Source organism: Tasmannia lanceolata, unplaced genomic scaffold (assembly GCF_043159265.1).
Source record: "Tasmannia lanceolata isolate RefF3 unplaced genomic scaffold, GAP_Taslan_0.1 ptg000012l, whole genome shotgun sequence".
NCBI lineage: Eukaryota > Viridiplantae > Streptophyta > Magnoliopsida > Canellales > Winteraceae > Tasmannia > Tasmannia lanceolata.
In genome coordinates this window covers 385,515-407,029 of record NW_027518689.1, presented here as the reverse complement: position 1 = coordinate 407,029, position 21,515 = coordinate 385,515, and the positions used below count along the sequence as shown (strand labels likewise).

The window sequence follows — 21,515 nt, the reverse complement described above, 5'->3', positions numbered from 1 at the left end:
AGATTATGTATTACTTCAATGAAAAATTGAAAGAGATGGATCAGGTGCATTTGGAAGGTTGCATAGGTTACGATTTTGAAGAACTTGAACTTTTGCCTTTGATGACTTCAAGTGGATAACATTGAGGTTAGGGGTTTATTCTTCCCTTACCTATGGAAAAAAAATGAAGTAGACAAGTAAATCGTTTTATGATATTTTGGATAAATAGGGTTGATTGTCAAGCTCATGGAGACAGCAGTTCTGAAGGAAGATTTTAAATGGATACCCGAAAAAAAATTTAAAATTAAGAACAAATATTGAGTGTGAAGCCGAAAAGAATCTTTAATATTCCACCACTCATAACCTCTGCCAAGTTTATGAAAATCAGTAAGTTAATCGTTGACTTGTCAATATTATTATGAACTTGGCAAGTAAATTTTCTGTCTTGTCTTACCTTTTGCTTCTTTTAAACGCTTGTATTGGCTGTTTTGGGAGGAATGGTGCTCAGTGGTGCTCAGTGGTGCCCAGTGAAACAAATTAAACTGCCCAAGTACACTAGAGTAACTGAAAGATTTTAAATGTTGGTAAAAATGTGATGAGTCATGAACTTACCTCGCTTACTGCAGCACCAAAATTTAGATATTGCATGGAACTATAGTCAGGGACCCAGTAAGCACTTGCTGATAAGTTCACTGCTTGCAAATTTGCCTGCAAAATAGAAAGAGATGGGAGCGACAGAGTGAGGGAAAGAGAGGCGCAGTGAGAGAAAGTAGTGATTACAGGCAAGGTTTAAAATTTCAGGTTTCGGCCAAATTTTGGTAATAAAAAAATCGGCCCTGTTCCGAAATTTCAGAAATTTCGGCCAAGATCTGAGCCACCACCGAAGTAATGTACTTTCGGTGTCGGCGCTGGCCGAAATCCGAAATTTTGGCCTGAAATTTCAGAATACGGACAAAATTTTAAACCATGATTACAAGCAGCTGTATCATGTTCCAAAGAAAGATTGTAGTTAGGGTCAACAACTTAATTTAAATCATGGATAAGCAAGAAATGGGTTTTAAGTAATACAAATGAAAATTAGTAAAGCCCATAACTCTATTGGCATGTTAAGAAACACTAACATTTTATATCTAATGTTAACAATCTACACCAAACTAATAAAATCTTAATTTGGTTGGCTCTTGAGCCAATCCCAGACATCTTCGCCTTCTTGAGGGCATAACTTTGTGACCGAACATCCATTTAACACAATTTGTATCATATTTTTGAAGATATTCTCGAGATCTATGATGATTGTTTCTGTGAATTTTTTTGAGATGTCAATGGACCCAACCCAATTCATGACTCGTAGTTCAGTGTTGAGATTAAGAGAAGAATATGGTAAAAATATGGTATGTCAACAGATTGACACATGGTGGTTCCTCCGGTTAGACATTATATATGGCCAAATTTTTTGAATTATTATAATTACAGTATGTTTCTGGAATTTGAAGATAGATGGACTTCTAGAAATGGTCAAGTTCAAGCAAGTTTAGTTTAGAAAGCAATCATGTTTGGGTTTTAAATTCAGCATGTTTACTGATTTAGAAGGTTGCATTTGGGATGCAATTTTATCTAAAAATAGTAGGAATCTGAAGGCTTAGATTAGGGTTTTATTGACGTCACTGTTCGCTGTAGGAGTTTCTGTTTTTTTTTTTTTTTTTTTTTTTTTGCAGCTAAAGCCAATATGAACAGCTCCAGTGTTAATTTCATCAAAATTTCCCTAATTTCTATGTTTCCTTATTAAATTTATGATATTCACTATTGTGCTACATCAAATTTTATGAGAGCATCCCTTTGTGATTCAACCAATTTATCATGGCTGGTTATGGGAGAGGAGATAACCGAGGTGATCCAGTAAGGAATCACAATGAATAGTTGAAGATCTTGTTGGAGAGGAGACTAAAGGGAAATGGCGAGGATGCAATAATCAGCACACAACCACCTCAAAGTCAGCAACCAACTCAAATTCCTATTATGCAACCTAACAACCAAACTCAAGTTCCGTCTGAGTTGTGATCATAGGAGGGCCTAATTGGGTGCTGAATTTTCCCATTGTACAGCTTATAAACATAGATTGATTCCAATAAGAGCCCCATATATAGGAGGGTACATTTTTTTCCGAAAGGTAACAAAATTTATTCAATTCATATGAGGGTACAATTGTGGGCAGCATCATGAAGTTATTTTTTTAATAATTGTATCGTGGAGTCAATGTTGATCAACCCAACTAGTTTGGGACAAAGGCTTAGTTGAGTTGTATCGTATAGTCGATGTTGATCAACCCATATGCTAATATCTAGGCGTGAAAACGGATCGAATTCGAAGCGGATATGACTATATCCGAATTCGATTACAGTATACACTATCCGAATTCGGATTCGGATTTGAATTCTACAGATATTTAATATCTATTACCGAATTCGTATCCGTCGGATATTGTTCAAATTCGGATATTATCCGTATCCGTTTATCCGGTAAATTCGAACATTTTATTGCAGCAATTTATCTCCTTCTCCTTCTTACTCCTCGAATGAATTTTCCAAACCTTAAAACCAGACCTCTACCTTCTCTTCACAAAATTAACTCTCAAACCCTAAAATATATGAGATCCACTTCTTCCTTTTAAAACAAAGGCAGAGAGAGAGAGAGAGAGAGAGAGAGAGAGAGAGGGGAATGGGAATAGATGATGGTGTTGGTAGTGGTCTTTGGGTTTTTTCTTTTTGTGTATATGATCGAATGGGTTTGGGCTATTTTGAACAAGAGAAGTGGGAGTGCTGATGGTGGAAGATGAAGAGAAATGGGGATGGAGATGGAATTGGGTTAAAGATGGAGGTGACTGGCGGTGATGGAGGTGGCTATGAGAAGGTGGAGAGGGGCGGCGGTAGATTTTGGTGGGGTTGGAGGCACCAAGGAATGCCGAAGATGGTGTCTCAACCTCCTCCTTTCTCCTCTCTTCTCTTTGCAAACCTTAGAAGTCCCCTCTTTCAATTGCATTTTGGGTTTTTATATAACCCTAAGTTGAAAAATTGATCTGAGCCGTCCATATACCATCAATGACCTAGATGACCTTTTTGTTTTAGAATTCTCTAGAAGCTATGCCATCTTCTTTCAATCACCATCATCCATTTGTCTCTTTCATCCTACAGCCCACATTTGTTGCTTCATAAAGAAGCCGTGTCAAACTCCAAGAATGCCCTTAAAATGAGAGATTACTTCATTTCCCACCCAAAACATTTTTCGTTTTTGTTTTTTTTTCTAAAAAGAAAATTCACTTTTCTTTTAGAAACAAAAGATAGTGTGTCATTACTAAAAGTAAATTTTAATGATATTATTAATAATAAATAAAAAGGATTTACTTCTCGGATTCGGATGTTAAACGGATCGGATATACCATTTACCAGATTCGCATCCGCTAAGAGCCGGATATCTCATAAACGGATTCGGATAATATCCACTTGAAACGGATTCGGATAATAATCGCTTTAAACGGATTCGGATGCGGACTGTAATCGAATTTTCGAATATCCATTTACACCCCTACTAATATCATCATGATGTTACAAAGACATCATACTTCCACCAGCAGAGGACCAACTTGTGGTGGGTTACAACAAAATTTTGGGATTCTTATAATTTTGAACTCATAAATTATTTGATTCTTCAAGGGAAGCTAGTTTGAAGAGTCCAAGTTTAGGTCTGAAGCGGGGCTATTTTTCGTTTTTGTTCATGTTTGATTAGTCTACAAAATAGATTATCGAGTTTAGGAAGTTGTGTTGGACAGCGAATTGTTTCTAAAGTTATAAGTATTTCCAACAAGGTTTGAGTAAATATTGTTTTTCATGGACTTTAGGGACTGGTTACAATTCACATCATTATTCGCATACTGTTGACATGAGAAATGTACATCTAATTGCTGTATGAACCAATTCATATAACTTTTCATTCAGATTTTCTTTACTATGATTGATTCTTTTTCAGTTAGTTTCTTTAAGTTCAGTTAGTGGTACATCAAGTTGCATCTAACTAGCAGGGAATTATGTTCAGGGACAAACAAGAAAGGAATTATGTTCAGGTTTCCAGTTTAGAAAGATTAATGTTCTCGGAGGTCGTACTGGGCAGTTATTTTGGTCAGCGGAGGCAAACTAGACAAAATAAACAAGAAAAGGAGCCCTTCGATCACGGACATAGGGAATATAATACTCCGATCACCGTCGAAGGGGATTATTTTTACTTTGATCCCGTGGAAGTTGAGTTTCTCATAGCGAAATTGAAAATACTCCTGCAGGGGCTACTCCTAGCAAACCAAAAGTTCTCAAAAACCTAAAGACCAAATTTCATTTAATAATTCAAAAAGTCTATTACAATGCTTTCATAATATGTATTTATAAGAAAATAAACGCTAAAAGCTAACTTAAGGAATAAGCAACTAATCTCAGCCATCCATCTAAAATAACTTAAATAAAGGGAAATGATTTCAGCACAAACATGTTTTGATAACATGCGCTCATGTATCTTGTCTTTTAGTATTTAAAGCGGCTCCCAAAAAGCACCTAAGAGACAATTAAATACTAAAAGACAACATACATGAGCGCATGTATCAAAATATAGTTGTGCTGAAATCATTTCCCTAAATAAAACCTAAAAACTTGACTAAAATAACCCTAAAATAAAAATCCCATAATAGACATGTACCAACTTCATCAAATTATATCCAAATCGAGTGATTTTGGGCTCATTTGATAGGTAATAAAAAAACCTTTCTAATGATACCAAAATCAAGCAAAAAAAGACAATATTGATGCCTGAAAATTAGGCTACAAATAAGATGATGAAAATAGAAGTTGAAGTATAAGGAATTTGTTCCAAGCCGCACGTTCTTGATTGTTTTCATCCAAATCAAGAAGGGTGATGGTGACTGTTCATTTTAATATTCCATGAAGGGTTTTTATAAGTTTTGCAACCAAAAACTGTACAACAAACAGCTCAAGTGGTCTCTAACTTAATCAACTTACAGACTGATCCAACAAACAGCTCCAGTGGTCCCTAATTTATGTTTTTTCTTAGATACCAGTTATTCTAGTCGTAAGCTACATTTAAAACTTAACCCACTTACAAACAGACCAGACATTAATCAACATGTCCTTGTTTCAACATAACACCCATTTATGCTTCCACTTCATGTTTTATCAATGTCCATGCAAGCAACTAGTTGCCAAATGAGTCAAAGATGAAATATCAATTGCTCCATGCATAGAACTGCATCATCAGAAGAATATATCATAGCCCTTTATTGAATGAACATGAATAGCGAGGCTTTAAATAGTATTTAAACTGGATACTAACATGTTGGGGATGCATATGGCAGAAACTTAGAGATAAGTTTAAAAAAAAGGTAAATATTTTGGTCATTTCATGATTTGAATGACTAACTGGGATTTATATGATAATTCTCAATTAGACCAATCCAAATGTTGGATATAATTTAAAATTTTCAAATCATCACCTGCAGGACTAAAGTATCCCATGAAAGTGCGTCCATTTGTTCTTGTAAACGTTCTTTGAGTGGTAAAAGCCTTTCAACCAAAACATTGCAGGCAAGCCGAACCGCTTCACAACTTGATTCGGATGTAGTGCTCCCTGCAGTGAATCCTCCTTGCACTAGACTCAAAGTATCCGCCTGAATCACTCGTATTCTATGCAGAATGTCTTGAGAACCACCACTCCATAGCCGACTGAGAGCAAATGCCGTCATTTGTTTCACTTTTGTCCAGAGTCCCTGTCCTAGCTCGATCCCTCCAACTTCAACAACAATAGAACCATCATTCAAAACACTCACTTTCCCCGGAGTTGGTCTCAGTGTCACCTCATGCACAATGGGTACGCAAGAAATTCCCCGTTTTTTCCATTTGTTACAATTATTAAATTGTTTGATTATCTCATTCCTGTGGTGCAAGCTTGAAGATTTTGCTAATTTATCCAAAACCAAAGGTAAAGTATACTCGACCGGTTCTCCGGCGCTACCCTCATAAAACAAGTTAAGGCTTTGGAAAGTGTGCAAATTCTTTCTCCTCACAAAATCGGCCTCGATAGAAAGGGTTGATGCAACATGCTCGACTATGGCTTCAGCAATAAAAGATGCTTGAACCTCTCCGGGAGCTCTCATAGCTGACTTACTTGAATGATTTGTCTTGCAAACCTTAAAGTCTACAGAAAAAGCTCCCCAATTGTACTTCTTCAATGCTCCCACCATGTTCCATGGCATGATTGGGCTTATATCTTCCGAGATCCCTGCATTGATTAACAGGTCAATATGTAGAGCAGTAATCTTACCGTCAGATTTGAAACCCACGGTATAGTTTATTTTCATTGGATGTCGCCCTCCTGCCATTATCATATCGGTCTTGCGATCAAGGTAAACTCGAACAGGACGGCGTAACTTGTACGCTGCAAGTGCACATGCAGTCGCAACCTAAACATCACATAAATGATAAATCCAAGGTTCATTTATAACTTAAATGAGACCACTTCACAAGCAATTGAAATCTATAGAATCTTTTTTATCAAATAAATCACGAATTTGAATGTTACTAGAAGAGTATTAAACATCTCATTAAGAAAAACTTACAGTAGCTTTCCAAACAAGGTTTAACAGTAAAAAGAGCACAGGTACGATTGGTATCACAAAATCTGATATGATAGTGAGGTTATGCAAGCCATGGTTCATAAATTAAATGAGACCACTTCATATATATTGAGAATGCTACTACAATGGGATTCAACTGGTTTTTGGCCCCTAAACTGCTTGAATGAAGCATCCAATCAGGTGGGGAAGAAATTATGGAAAAATAAAATCAAGTACTTGTCCACAATGCTGTTAAATCAGGATATTCTTTACATTTTGCAGAAAAGACTAATAATTTTCTAAGTACGGAAACAATGAAGATGGGCACCTTGTCTTATTCATACCAATGGTGACAAACTCGTGTTCAAGTGGAAGATCAGTCTTTCAGTTTTTGAATTTGAATTGAAGAAATCAGCGAAATGCCGATTTCATATAAAATTATCTGTATTGATCATTATCTTTCTGAGTACATCTGGCCCTCCCCAGACCCCGCAATGGCGGGAGCCTCATGCACTGGCCCGCCCTATTGATCATCATCTTCATCGACTTTTCATCAAGATTTGATTGTTCTCGTAGCCCAGCAAAACCAAGCTGACTTAGCTCATCAATAAGCTTTTGAACATGGTTTGATACAGAACAAGGTGGTTACGATTTTCTGAAACAAATCATGACATTTTAGTGTCTTCTAAGAATATCAGGGAATTTTTCTATTTTCTAATGTCCCAGCTACTAAATCAAGAAGAGCAATTTGGCAAATAACATCTAGATTTATGTAAATAAATAGTCAAAAGAATTTCTATGTTTCTGGAAAATACAATGTCATTAACTCATTTCCAAAGGATAAAGGCATTCTGTGTTGGGTTAATTATAAAACGCTAAAAATTCCAGGTCATTTAGCAAAAACTCATGCAATATCCTCTTCTATCACTTATGGAAAATCATGTTTATTGACATGAATCCTCAAGACATAAAGAATAATTTTGAAAAAACAAATAATAGGGGTTTGTCTTTGTGAAGAAAAAGGAGTAATTTTCCTCAAAACATGTAGTTCTTCAATACATCATGGCTAATGTAAATGATACAACTTAAATACTCACAGGCAATGACCTTAAAGCCTTTCCTCCAAATCCTCCTCCAACCCTTCTTGTAATGACACGAACATTGTGGTCAGGAATACCAAGGCATTTTGCAATTACCCTTTGTGCGCTCGCAGGACATTGAGTCGAACTGTAAACTACCATGCAATTATCTTCATCCGGTATGGCCATTGCTGTCTGCGTCTCCATATAGAAATAGTATTGAGACCCAAGTTTAATCTGATAAAAATTACAACATTAGTAGGCCTCCAGTAACATGTTTTTATACAAGTAAATACATGTTCAATTAATAATTCTGGGGAAAATGTAAACTCGACATGTGGACTTGATTAGATTTTTTTAACTAGAGTTAAGGGGAGGACTGTTCTTTAGAAAAACAGGACGAAACTTGATTGCTTATTCACAAGACTCGGGTAACAACTCAAAAATGTTGTAAGTCAAAAATACAACATGAAATTTTAAGTCAGAAAACTTGATTGTGTACATGACTGAGTTTGAGTTCAGTGCATACTTAGATCTTCATTGAGTTGGAGTCAAATTTTAAGTTCTCAAACTGTAGTTAACATTTAAGGTTCTTCTGGTCATTACATCTGCTTCCAATAAAATTATAACTGTACCTATTTCTCTGTTCCTAAAAAAAATTCAGAAAAATAGACAACTTCTTATTTTATAGGAAATCAACATTGTTCTTTAAATTTACAACCCTCTATTCTTTTATGGTTTCTCTACGTAAATTGTGCTTGTAGAATGACAGTGTTAGTAAAAGGTTATATAACTTCCATTTCTTTTACAATTAATGGCTTGATTCTTGAATCTTGTTTTCCATCTTCCAAAAGTATGCAAAACAAAATTATCTTGATTTTCTTACTAAAAATATTACTTATAAATATTATACGAGCATGAATTTGATAAAGTGACCGAGAAGCCTTAGATTGTAGAAATAGAACAAACACAATTACATCCATCTTTATTATATATGATTGTGTAGGTATTATGCACGTTTTTTAGTGGTGGTATGCATGGTTTGAAATTTCGGACTGAAATTTCGGTCAACACCGACACCGAAATCCGAAATTTCTGAAACGTACAAAATTTTGGTCGAAATTTCGGTGAAATTTTAAACAAAATAGTAATTTTTTATTCCTTCACAAAATTTCAGCCGAAATTACCTAAATTTCGGCCCAAAAAAAAGACATTTCCCATCTTTACCAAATTTCAGCCGAAATTTCAGGATTTCAGCTGAAATTTCGGTTTCGTCTAGGTCTGAAATTTATGCCGAAACCGAAATTTCAAACCATGGTGGCATGTAGGGAATTATGTTTTTTTTAATGACAGCAGGTAATTATGTTTTATTTTAAAAAATGACTTAAAATTTAAAATGTATCAAACAATGGTAGTGAAGAGAAACAATAGTTTATGAGAAGTACCTCGGCTGAGAGAATCTTGTGATCAGCTTCTGCCATTCCTTTTGAGAGATCCCCAACATGTTTAGGGCTAAGGAAAGAAGGGACCTCAAAAAAACTGGACCTTTCAACTGCCTCTTCTACTGTTAGAATGGGTGGTTCAAGATTTTCTGTGTCGTAATCAACTGTTGCAAGATTAGCAACCATGTTGGCATATCTCTGTGTTTCTGCAATCTGAAAGAGACACTACATTAATTGCAATTATGATAATGAAAAAAAAAATACAGACAACAAAAAGAAAAGCTACGTCACAAATAATTTTCAAAATATTGCATTTTTATCGCGACATTTTGATAAAATGACAAAATCCCGAAATAATCCCGAGAGCCGAGATTTTAAAAATATCGCAATATTTTCATTTTATATATTTTTTTCTTAAATTTTATATATATATATATATATATATATATATTTCCCTTGCTGAGAAATTCCCGAAAATGATATTTGTGGCATAGAAGAAAAGTCCTACTTACGCATTACAAATTTGTCCAAGATCACCAAAAAACAAAACCCATATCATATGTAATTTGCGAACTAGCATTAAAAGTAAAGAAATTGGGAGAAGAAAGATTGAATTACCACGAAACCAAGAGGTTGACCTGCGAACTGTGCAAGATCATCGGCAAATAGAGGTTCGGTACCAAATATGCTTTGAGATCCAATGTTCTCCCCTCCTCTTGGAATGTCTTTAGCAGAAATGAGGGTAACAATTCTTTGAGATGCTAATGAAGTTTTGAATTCAATACCTTTTACACGAGCTAAAGGCCTTGTGCTGCAAATGAATGCTCCATGTAGACAGTCCTTGGGAGAAGGAATGTCGTCCACAAATACTGCTTCACCTACATGATTTTATCAAAATCAAATCAAATTTTGCTTTGAATTCTCTGGGCATGCATTTTTTTCTTTGAGCAAACTCTTGTAAAGTATTAGATAGAGACTTATATTTGCTAATGGGTACAATTGCAATTAAACAAATTCAAAGGTAAAACTGAATGATTCAATTAAGAACATGTATGAGCTTAAAGAGGAGATAGCTGCACAACAACAAGTTCTTAAAAATGAACATGGTATGAACTTAAAGAGTAGATAGACACATATTTGCATGCACCCACATGGATAGTCATCATCTTTCAGAACATGTAATATATCTATGTTTCGAATGAACCTTATTGTTCCAAACATGCAGGACAGCACATGTCACTTGGTGCTCGATCTTGTTAAACCATTATGGATGGTTGTCTTGCTGATGTGATGGTTTCTAAGTTTGTATTTGCAATTGTTCTACCATTTCCTGAAGTTCATCTTAAATCTTCATCTTTTCCATAGACTTTCGTGCATTTACATTATTTTTACAAGATTTCCATGGACTTTCCATAAACTTCCACAAATTTTGATTCCTCGTATGAAATGATGCTTTATATGACACGTTGGAACCAAACTTAGTTGCATATCAACTATGTAATTTTGACAAGGACGCATGAATTTGTTAGAAATGAATGAGGTATCGCAAAGACACCACGAAAAAACCCAACAAGCCAAAAAGTGTGTAGCATATTGTCTATGTAAATTAGAAAAGGACGCATGTAATTGTTAGAAGTGGACGAGAGGTCAGAAAGAAGCGCATGAAAAACCCAACATACTAACTTGCTACGACTTTGGATGATTACCTGATAGGATTGAAACTTATAATATTAAATAAGTGGCAGTCCATGAAAGCATGTGACATACTGACAGAGCATTCTAACCATATTAAGATAAATAAACTACAGCTAAAAAAACAGTATAAAGTATAAACAAAAGAAAGAAACAGAATAAATAGTATACAAATAATATAAATAAAACAAAGCAACAGAAACTAAAGTAATTTTCCTAATAGGCCTCTCAAAACCTACCAGAAGCTTGAAGTTCTGCTCCTGCTTTCTTAATAGGCTCGCCAACTGGATAATACTCCGTGCTCACTTCCACCACTTGTTTTGCAGATAGGATCGGACCCAGTCTCACCAAATTGTCATATTGAACATAACAATTACCATTTTCGGGAAACATATCTGCCACGCCATTAATAGATCTATTGAGTCCGCCATTGGGAGTTTTAGCACTTGCAACAACATCGGATATCTGCAAATGTTTTTCAGTATCCGTCAAGCCTTTAACAAATGGGCGAAGAAAGTCAAAGAAAAACCCAACTGCCAAACTTGATCTGTAGGCCGGACTTAAAGTTCCTTCTTTTGGTATTATGATTGCTCGAAGCATTGTGATTGCCTCAAGCAGAACAGCTACAGTAATAGGTTTCCCGGCTAAAAATTCCTCAACTGACCTTGCCCTAATTGCATGTTCAGTCCCATAGGCGCCAAAAGCCAATTGTAGACTTTCCAAAACAGAATCTTCTGATTTTCTATTGGTAGAAACCCAAGCTAAGATCCCAGCATTGAGATAAGATACTGCATTTCCAAGGGGACGTGGCGCAGCTCTGTAGGTCTCAAACAGTAATATGGTTCCGTTTATGGGATTGTTATCGATAGAACCATTAAATTCGGATGAAAAGTTTCTTAACCGATCCCAGCTTGGGATTCGAATGCTTAAGAGTAATGTTTTAGAATTGCAGGGAGGCCTCTCCAAGAACTGCTCCAGAGTAAGCATTACTATTTCTGAACCAGTATGGATATTAACAGATGAACCAGCAGCAAGAAGAATAGTGGCAATATCTGAGGGAAATGGATTGCGTTGTGCCATTATTAAATTGCCTCCCAAACTTGCAGTATTTCGGACAAATTCTGATGCAACCTGACTCATATGGTCAGCAATTTTCGTGAATACCAGACCTTTTTCTCCCCTCAAAGCTTTGATAGACTTAGAAATTGTCACTGCAGCTCCAATTTCAATGCCCGAGCTATCTCTTCTAATTACTGAAAGTTCGGGAATATGACTTATGTCAATGTATGTGTCGTAGTGGTCTAGTTCCTTATAAATACCAGCACCTGTATTACCAACAATTAATTTTATCCTGTTTTCTTCTTCAGTTTTTTTGTACTTAAATAGCTTTTGAAGCTCCTCAATAGTAATGGGACTGTACCAGTGACGCTCTCGAGAACGTATACTTACACTATTAGAATTGAAAGTGAGACCCAACTTGGAAATCCTAACATTATCTGAATTCTTCATATACAGGTTGGAAAAGCATTGCTTGGGTGATTTGAGTTCATTTATCAAAAAGTCAGGGAATGTACAGACCCCATTGGGACTATAAAAGGGAAATTTATCTATATTTATATCTGCTTTCTCGCCCTTTCTCCAAAATGAATTGAGTCCTAAATCCTCCATATCAACATCTGATGCAAAACTTTTGCACACATCAACAATGGGTCGATAACCGGTGCACCGACACAAATTGCCTGAAATAGCTTTCTCACCTTCAGAGACTTTAAGCTTGGAAAACCCGGCAGGGGGATTGGGCCTTTGGGTTTTCTCAGCATTAACAAGAGCTGAAAAAAGAGACATGCAAAAGCCAGGAGTACAAAAACCACACTGAGAAGCATGGAAACCTGAAAACCTCTGGTGAATTGGATGGAACCCATCTTTACTGTTTCCAAGGCCTTCGGTTGTTGTAATAGAGCAGCCATGTATACTACAAAGAAGAGTTAGGCATGAGCTCACTGTAAACTCTTCAATTTGATCATTTATAGGATCATACTTTGACAGAAGAACTACACAAGCTCCGCAACCACCTGCAACAGAAAAACTAATGCTGAAATTTCAAATGCAAAATCATAATATTCAGAACCTATTAGACATTTACTCTATTGCTATCTCTCAGAAACTACCTATTAGACATTTACTCTGTTGCTATCTCTCAGAAACTATATATTGCAAGGACGAAAATATCAACTAATCAGAGGCCATACACACCAACCCCTTCAGCATAAACTACACCAAAGTGTTAAACGACTGTCATCTTTGATAAATAAAAATTTAGTGAAAATGCAGAAATTTTAAACCCAGGGCCAAACAATATAGAAGGATCAATAAAATCACACCTTCTTATAAAAGCAGATGGTGAGAACAATATTATTAGAGACACCATCATTACTTCAAAGGCCATTCCGAGACAAACATTCGAAGAAAAATTCAGAAAACAAGTTAACAAAATCACACCAGTCAAATAATTAACATAGCACACCACCATGCTCCTTGAACATAAACCCTACCAAAATCCCACTCAAAATTCTTTCATAAACAATAGTACTCCATAACTTGTTTAAATTACCCAAACCAAAATATCAAAACAAAATAGTCTCAACCCAACCAATATAACAGTGAGAGAACCTTCTTCTAGAAAAAAATATCAGTAGGGACCATATTAAATCAAAAGCACCCATATATATATATATATATATATATATATATATATATATAGAGAGAGAGAGAGAGAGAGAGAGAGAGAGAGAGAGAGAGAGAGAGAAAAGTGTAGCTACACACAATCAAAAAATATAAAGACTCGGCCCCAATTCAGATCAATTATAAACATAAGTGAAAGGGTAACAAGAAACCAATCAAAATCCAAAACAAACCATTTGAAAATCCTACTGGTTTAGCCCAAATACATACAGTTGCAGAAAGCCTATTACTCAAAACCAACCATACCCATCAAATCAAATTCAGATAAATCCATAAATCAGACAAGAGACCATTAAACAAGCAAAATCCAGAACAGCCCATCTGACAGACCTTGCCTCCATAACAAACTTAGATTTAAAACAAACCCTTCCTTCCTAACAACCCCACCATTCCAAACACATCAAAATTGCCCTAAGAATGAAGGAAAGCTGACTCCATTTTTCTTTCGGCCAATGCTAAAATAGTCTCCATAACTTATTTAAATTACATAAAGGCTCCATTTCTTTCGATGTAAAAATGGACGTAAATTTGTTTTATGTTGTAAAAATGAACATAAAACAAATTTTACATCCATTTTTACGTCGAAAAGAAAAGGAGCCTAGCTAAAAGATCAAAACAAAAATAGTTCCAACCCAACCAATAGAACAGTGAGAGAAACTTCTTCTAGAAAACAATATCAATAGGGACCATATTACATCAAACGCCCCCATATTAAAAAAATAATAATAATAAAAGCAATCAAAATGTATATAGACTCTGCCCCAATTCAGGTCAATTATAAACATAAGTGAAAGGGAAACTACTGTTTGTAACATGAAAATAATCAAAATCCAAAACAACCAATTTGAAAACCCTACTTTTTTCTTTTTTTTTTTTTGAAAAACCCTACTTATTTAGCCAAAGACATACAGTTTCAGAAAGCTTATTCCTAAAAACCTACCATACCCATCAAATCAAATTCAGATAAATCCACAAACTACACAAGAGACCATTAAACAAGCAAAATCCATAACAACTCATCTCACACACCTTGCATCCATAACAAGCCTAGATTTAAAACAAACCCTTTCTCCCTAACAACCCCACAAGCCCAAACACATCAAAATGCAAAATCCAACCATGAAATTCAGGAAAAAAAAATCACAATAACCCACAACAGTATACAAAAAACTAAAATCCAAAATAACCCATAAAAAAAAACTTGATATAGTAAGTGAAAAAGAAAGAAAGATAAATACCTTCTCCACAACCAAGCTTCACTCCTTTGTACTGTGTTTCACTTCTGAGAAACTCCAACAGAGTAATAGAAGGGTCAACACTGTACAACTCATATCTCTCTCCATTAACAGCAAAAAGGAGTTTCTGATCTTCTTCCATAACTGATAATCACATGAGAATAAAATGGATTGTTATTGATAAATAAAACAAAAACATGTACAGAACACTTTAGTTTAGCCAAGCAAATCGAATGCATGGTCTCAAAGAGTGCGCAGTGCCCACTTCCTCAGGAAAGGACAAAAGAAAGTGTTGGAATCTGTTAATTTTATATTGTACAGTGCGTCAGTGCAAGAGTGAAACGTGAATGCCGTCTCTTATGCAGACAGAGAGTCATATCGAGGCTTGTTTTTATGTGGGAAAGTGATGTTATATTCTTCCACATTTTCTTCCCTGGGCCCCACCCTCTAAGTGTATTTAACTATTTAAGTACAAGGAAAAAAAGGGGGTGAATATATCATTTCTCTTTTTATAAATAATAAGAAAATTAGGCTGATGATTTTTTCGCCCACTGTAGGATAATGCGCCCCACTTCCTTTTGATGCCAAAAAGCGTCATCGGCCCACAATTCACGTTAAAAGGAGGGCTCAATATCCTTAAGGGGGCAAAAAAATTATCTCCCTCGCCTCAACTCAACACAACTCAACTCAGATCAGCTCAGCTCAGCTAGCCTTTGTCCCAAACTAGTTGGGTCGGCTAATCACGAAGAAGGTGAAAGAATCTGACTAACACAAATTCACTAAGTCTAATCCCAACACTAGTTGGGTTTGTCTGCATGGATCATTTTCTTCCATTCTCTCCTATCTAAGGTCATGCTCCTAGCCATCAAGTCTTTCCTCACTGTTTCTACCTAAGATGTTTTCAGTCTGCTCCTACTTCTTTTTACTCCATCAACTTGGCACGAGTCACTTCTTCTCACTAGAGCATCCAAAGGCCTACGTTGGATATGCCTAAACTATCTTAAGCGGAGCACTCTCTCATCTTCTCATCAATTAGTACCACCCCCACGTTTTACGGATGTCTTCATTTTTAATTCTATCTAAACGTGTGTGGCCGCACATCCATCTAAGCATTCGCATCACCGCTACACTCATCTTATGCACATTCTTGTCAACGTTATTATTATCAGTATAATATATTTTTGGCGAGCCTAAGTTTGGGGATGTAGGACCTAATTGAAGGATGGAGGCAAGGTGGGGCCATTAGGGAGGATGCCACACAAATAGGGGTGTAAACGAGCCGAGCCGAGCTTGGCCAGGCTCGGCTCAGCTCGTTAAGCTCACAAGTGAGGCTTGGCTCGGGCTCGAACCAGGCTCGGCTTAGCTCGGCTAGGTCAGGCTGGGCCAGGCTCACGAGCGGCTCGCAAGCCTTACTGAGCTTGGTTTATATTATGTTCACACCCCCACATCTTCCCTGGACAGCCCTACTAGTGTAATTTGACTACTTTTTTTACACTATGGGGGGTGGTCCTAGTAACAAATGGGGTTCCAAAAATGAAGTGACATATTTTGCCCCCCCCCCCTCACTCCATGGACAACCCTTTTAATGTATATATTAATATATAATATATATATTTAAATATATTAAATTCTTAACGAGCTTTAACGAGCCGGTCTGGCCTAACTCGGGCTCGGCTCGTTAAGCTTAACGAGCTGGCTCGGCTCGGCTCGTTAAGCTTAACGAGCTGGCTCGGCTCGGCTCGTTAAGCTTAACGAGCTGGCTCGGCTCGGCTCGTTAAGGATTCGAGCCGAGCTCGAGCGAGCCTCCGAGCCCGAGCCAAAATTGACACCCTTACACACAAATGATGGGATTGTCAACGTTGAACATAACATTTGCCTAAATCATTCGCTTTGGTGGAACTCAATTTTGAATGCCCCTAGATAAAACTCCTTTGAATGAGGGAGCTAAATGGGGGTGGCCTGCAAAGTCTGTTGGGGCAGTTACAAATAGATGATATAAAGGCCATTTGTGCAAAATCCCATTTGTTTTGTGAGGGATCGGGAATGATCTCTAGTAATTATAATTCACAAAATTTGGATACAATGATTTTACGACCTATGTATTGTAAAATCCTGGATTTTACTAGTAAAAAGCTGGATTTTATAAGCTAAAACCTTGGTTGTGCATTTTCATGATTGAAAAATATGGGCTTTAGCTTGTAAAATCCTGGATTAAAAAAACCCATGTATCCAAACTTCCCTTTATCAAAACAAAGGAGTGTTGACATCATTTTGGGGAAAACTTTATGTTTTTGTATGTAAGGACATGGCCTTCCTTCATGGGAGGGGTCCCCCATCTCTAACCAAACCTGAGTCCACCATTTTAGCCCTGATTGTATTGATGAGGTGGGTGCGTCACCATCTTTACCCAAACATATGCATTAGGGCGGGGCCCTTCATTTTACACTGTGGCCGGAAAACTAGTTATCATTTCCAAATCTAAGGTTGGATCAACTTGTAGCAAAATAAACTTTGGAAACCAATCAAAAAAAAAAGAAGATAAACTTTGTAAAGAGCCTATGACAAGACACAATGGAACTTCACTGAAGCAGACTAGGCCAAACTAGGGTTCAACCAACATCGACCAATAAAAGAGAATCCAACACAATTTTCTTAGAAGCACAAGCAAAATGAGGAAGGCCTTCACCCGATCAATTGGAACACCACATGCCTACCAACCTGGGTTGGTGTTGTTATAAAAAAATCTCAGCCACATGAGCAATACCCTAATAGAGAAAGGTAAGCTGGAAGGGCGCACTCAGCCTCCTACCTCATGTTAGTGTTGTATGCTCTAAGAAGCTAATTTCAGTTCTGACTCTGTACATTCTTATTTTTGGATTGAATCTTTTCCTCATCATGATTGTTATGTCACATATAATATTGGCATAAAGGTTCCTGATGTAACATTGGCTGATCATAATGCATCAGATTAAGAAATCAAAGGGAGGAGATATTATGTTCTAATTTCAGGTGGACCTAAAACTATTCACAAATGAGGATAAGGAATGGGCATGTCATTCTGGTACAATCGACACATGTTATGTTACTCTCAGAATCAAAGAGATAGTGACTTTAGTTGTGAATAAGGTGGAGACTCTAAGTAGATATGTAAGTGTATAAAATAAATTTATACATTGAACATGATCATTGATTGTGGAACACCTGGTGGATTTATCATTATCTTATGACTCTGATGATTCTATCTGTAGAATACAGTTAATCCCTAGACCTGAAAAGCCCTCATCATTCTACATATTTTTTTCGTGTGAGTTTTCCATTACCAAACGATGATATCTAATGGAAGACAATTTACTGGTTTGTTGCGTCCCACACACAGAATGTGTGATATGTGGATGATCAACAAAGAATCCAACAGGCTAATAAGATAAAATAATCAAGATAATTTTTCCATATATCTTGTCCTTAACAAATCTGGTACTAGTGAAGCTTGATATAAAAGTATTCTACAATTATTTTACCAAACAAAATTTATGTGGTAAATATGTTATTTTGAAAATAAAATTTTTAAAAGAATTTCGAGAGTTCAAGTAACTAATGGAACTGTGTACAGAATTCGTAGGCCATGGGTCAAAAAGGCTGTATGGAATTTTTGTCCAGCGGAGAGATAAACTATTAATTATGCAGAAAAGGGTTTACATGTAATTTTTAAACTTGGACATTGTGTTGATGGACATTGTTATTGGTGAAGCCTGATCTCAGTCTAATCTGGGAAGTACTGTACACTTTACCTTGACTGTGGCGGTCACGCTCGCCGCTGAGTTGGCCGGGGGGTTGCAGGAGGGGCGAGAGCCCCCCTGCCCCCGACCCGAATTTTTTAAGGTATTTTTATACTGGGGGTAGTTTTGTACTTTCATGAATTAGGATTTTTTATTTATTGTAACGCGTTTCTGAATGCCATATAAAAGGGATGTGATATCAGGAGACGTTACGGAGAGGCGTGAGTGTTTATAATCTTTTCTTCAGAATAGTGGAATCGTTGGCTTGTTGCTCTGCCGTGGACGTAGCCCATACCAAACTGGTTGGGTGAACCACGTAAATCTGTGTGTTCTGTGTGAATCTTTCGTTTATCTTTGCATCGTTATTCTGCTGCGTTATTAATTCCTAACTGACATTAATTTTGATAGATAGAAATTCAATAATATTATTTCATAAATCAAATAATTTTTGGGCACAAATTTATGGGAATGAGATTGTGAGACAGATTTAAGTATTCAATTGGAACCATATAACTAGATTCTTGGAGTCCTTGGAGATCTCCCCATAAGTATATAAGATACTTTAGTGATCACTAAATTCACAACAGCACAGCCATCATCTCAAGAACTTTCATGGAACTTAATCTGAGAATGAGAGTTGGAAAGGTAAGGATGAAGAGGCATGACACTTGGACTACTTGTAGGTAATCCTAATTTTTTTATGAATTTAATTTCTAAGAATATTTGAAAACTATGAGCTTTGAGATATGAGATTAGATAAATAATATAATTAATTAAATTCAATACAATATTAAAAATAATCAATGTGTGACTTCATAAATCCCAAACTCGATAGTAAAAGGGAATAAAGTAAGGACACTCCTTAAACACCTAATGGGACCTTCCAAGCCCATTCCATCTGCAGGTTCTAAATTTGCTACACTCCTGGTGAACTTAAGAACAGATTAATTTACACTCGATCTACTTCTTTTCCTCTGTTCTTTGATGTAATGTGATTTAACACCTATTTTTCTACTTAAAATTTAGCATAATGCAACTTTAATGCTTAAAACAATTTTTAAGCCCATATTCCACTTAAAAATACAAAACGTGATTTGTTTTAAGCCCATTTTATGTAGAAAGAAACAGGGCTTCACATTGATAAAGGGAAATGATATCACCACAACCATATTTTCATGATCACACTCGTCATTAGGGCTGCAAATGAACCGAGCCGGATTACGAACATGTTTGGGTTCGGCTCATTGAAAGCTCGGCTTGGGCTCGTTCGTTTACTAAACGAGCTGAACCCGAGCCTAAAAATTAGGCTCGTCAAATAAACGAGCCAAACTCGAGCTTTGTCTAGTTCGGCTTGGACAAGCTCGTGAACTTTTAAGGCTAGGTTCATAAAGCCGAGCCAAGCTTTAAAGCTCAGATTATGTTCGTTATATTACTACACACCCCCGAACCCCCCCACCCCGACACACACACAGACACACACACACACAGATATATATATATATATATATATATATATATATATATATATATATATATATATATATATATATATATATGAGGAAAGTGTTTCTGCGCACGTGCGCAGGGAGGCACAAGTGGGTTAAAAAGCCACTGATTGGTTCGTATGGCAGGTCCACCTCTGCGGGGTCCACAAAAAGCGACCAATCGGTGGCTTTTTAAGCCACTTGTGCACAAGGAGCTCCCTGTGCACGTGCGCAGAAACACTTCTCTCTCTCTCTCTCTCTCTCTCTCTCTATATATATATATATATATATATATATATATATATATATATGTTACTTAATGGTATTTATTTGATGTGTTTACTAAACGAGCTGAACCCCAAACGCAACCAAGCGCGAGCCTGCCTCGGCTCGGGCTTGTTTTTTTTACTAAACGAGCCGAGCCGAGCTCGAGCTTTGTTGAATTTTAGCGAGCCGAACATGAGCCCAAATAAAAAAGCTCATCACTAACACGAGCCGAGCCTCAAACTAAGTGAGCTGAACATGAACACCCCAATGTTCGGCTCAGCTTGTTTGCAGCCCTACTAGTCCTCACTTTATTAAAAAGTACGGTATGGACTGCACCATAGGATGATCCAAACCATCCATTAGATGGGCCACAGCCTAAGTAGGTTGTGCCCCAAAAATCATTTCCATAGGTTGATCCTAACCCTCCGATCTATAGAGGGTATCATTTCCATAGGCTGATCCTAACCCTTCTATCTATAGAAGGATCAACCTATAGAAATGATTTTTAGGCGATCCATAGAAGGATCAACCTATAGAAATGGTTTTTGGGGTTAGGATCAACCTATCATTTCCATAGGTTGATCCTATCCCTCTATAGATGGGAGGGTTAGGATCAACCTATAGAAATGATTTTTGGGGCACAACCTATTTAGGCTGTGGCCTTAATAGAGTGAGGAGTGCGATCATCAAAAACGGTAGTGGAGATATCATTTCCCTTGCTAATTAGTTGGCAAAATCACATTTGTATTCCTCCAACAGATGACAACGGGGTTTAATTAATCGTCAAGCATAACTCATGGCATTCTCTCATTGGATCATTTCTAAAATCAATCACCTAAGAAAACTCGTACTGTGATGGTCGTAACACGTAGATGGTGCACTAGTGACACGTGGCTGCACGTGCTTTACATTAGCCAGGTCACGTGCCATTCAGGTGAGATGAAGGGGTGTAGCCTGAGGGTGAGTGGAAGCTGTCAATTTTCTTCTTGTTCTTTCTTCTTTCTTCTTTAAAAAAGAAGTTTGATAAGAAAACAGGGTCGGTGAGAAAAAGGTGGAAATATTGCAGTACTTTGCAATATTTAAATTTGATTTGAGGAGATGGGCTCTTTACTTTTACAAATGAGGGATTGAGGAGGGAGTAGAGATTAGGAATCT

General features: G+C 36.8%; 1 protein-coding gene across 1 annotated transcript in view; it reads right to left on the bottom strand.

The window, feature by feature from the left end:
* LOC143887505 (indole-3-acetaldehyde oxidase-like) overlaps window positions 1–15,151 on the bottom strand; it is a 32,438-nt gene extending 17,287 nt beyond the window's left edge. The window contains exons 1-8 of the mRNA XM_077391574.1: window positions 14,837–15,151; window positions 11,096–12,928; window positions 9,783–10,042; window positions 9,168–9,377; window positions 7,741–7,959; window positions 5,525–6,490; window positions 592–687; window positions 434–521 (exon numbers count right to left, since the gene is read on the bottom strand). Coding sequence (XP_077247689.1) covers window positions 434–521; window positions 592–687; window positions 5,525–6,490; window positions 7,741–7,959; window positions 9,168–9,377; window positions 9,783–10,042; window positions 11,096–12,928; window positions 14,837–14,975 — 3,811 coding nt within the window. The 5' untranslated portion in view covers window positions 14,976–15,151. The remainder of the gene's footprint in view (window positions 1–433; window positions 522–591; window positions 688–5,524; window positions 6,491–7,740; window positions 7,960–9,167; window positions 9,378–9,782; window positions 10,043–11,095; window positions 12,929–14,836) is intronic.
* Window positions 15,152–21,515: the final 6,364 nt, after the last annotated feature.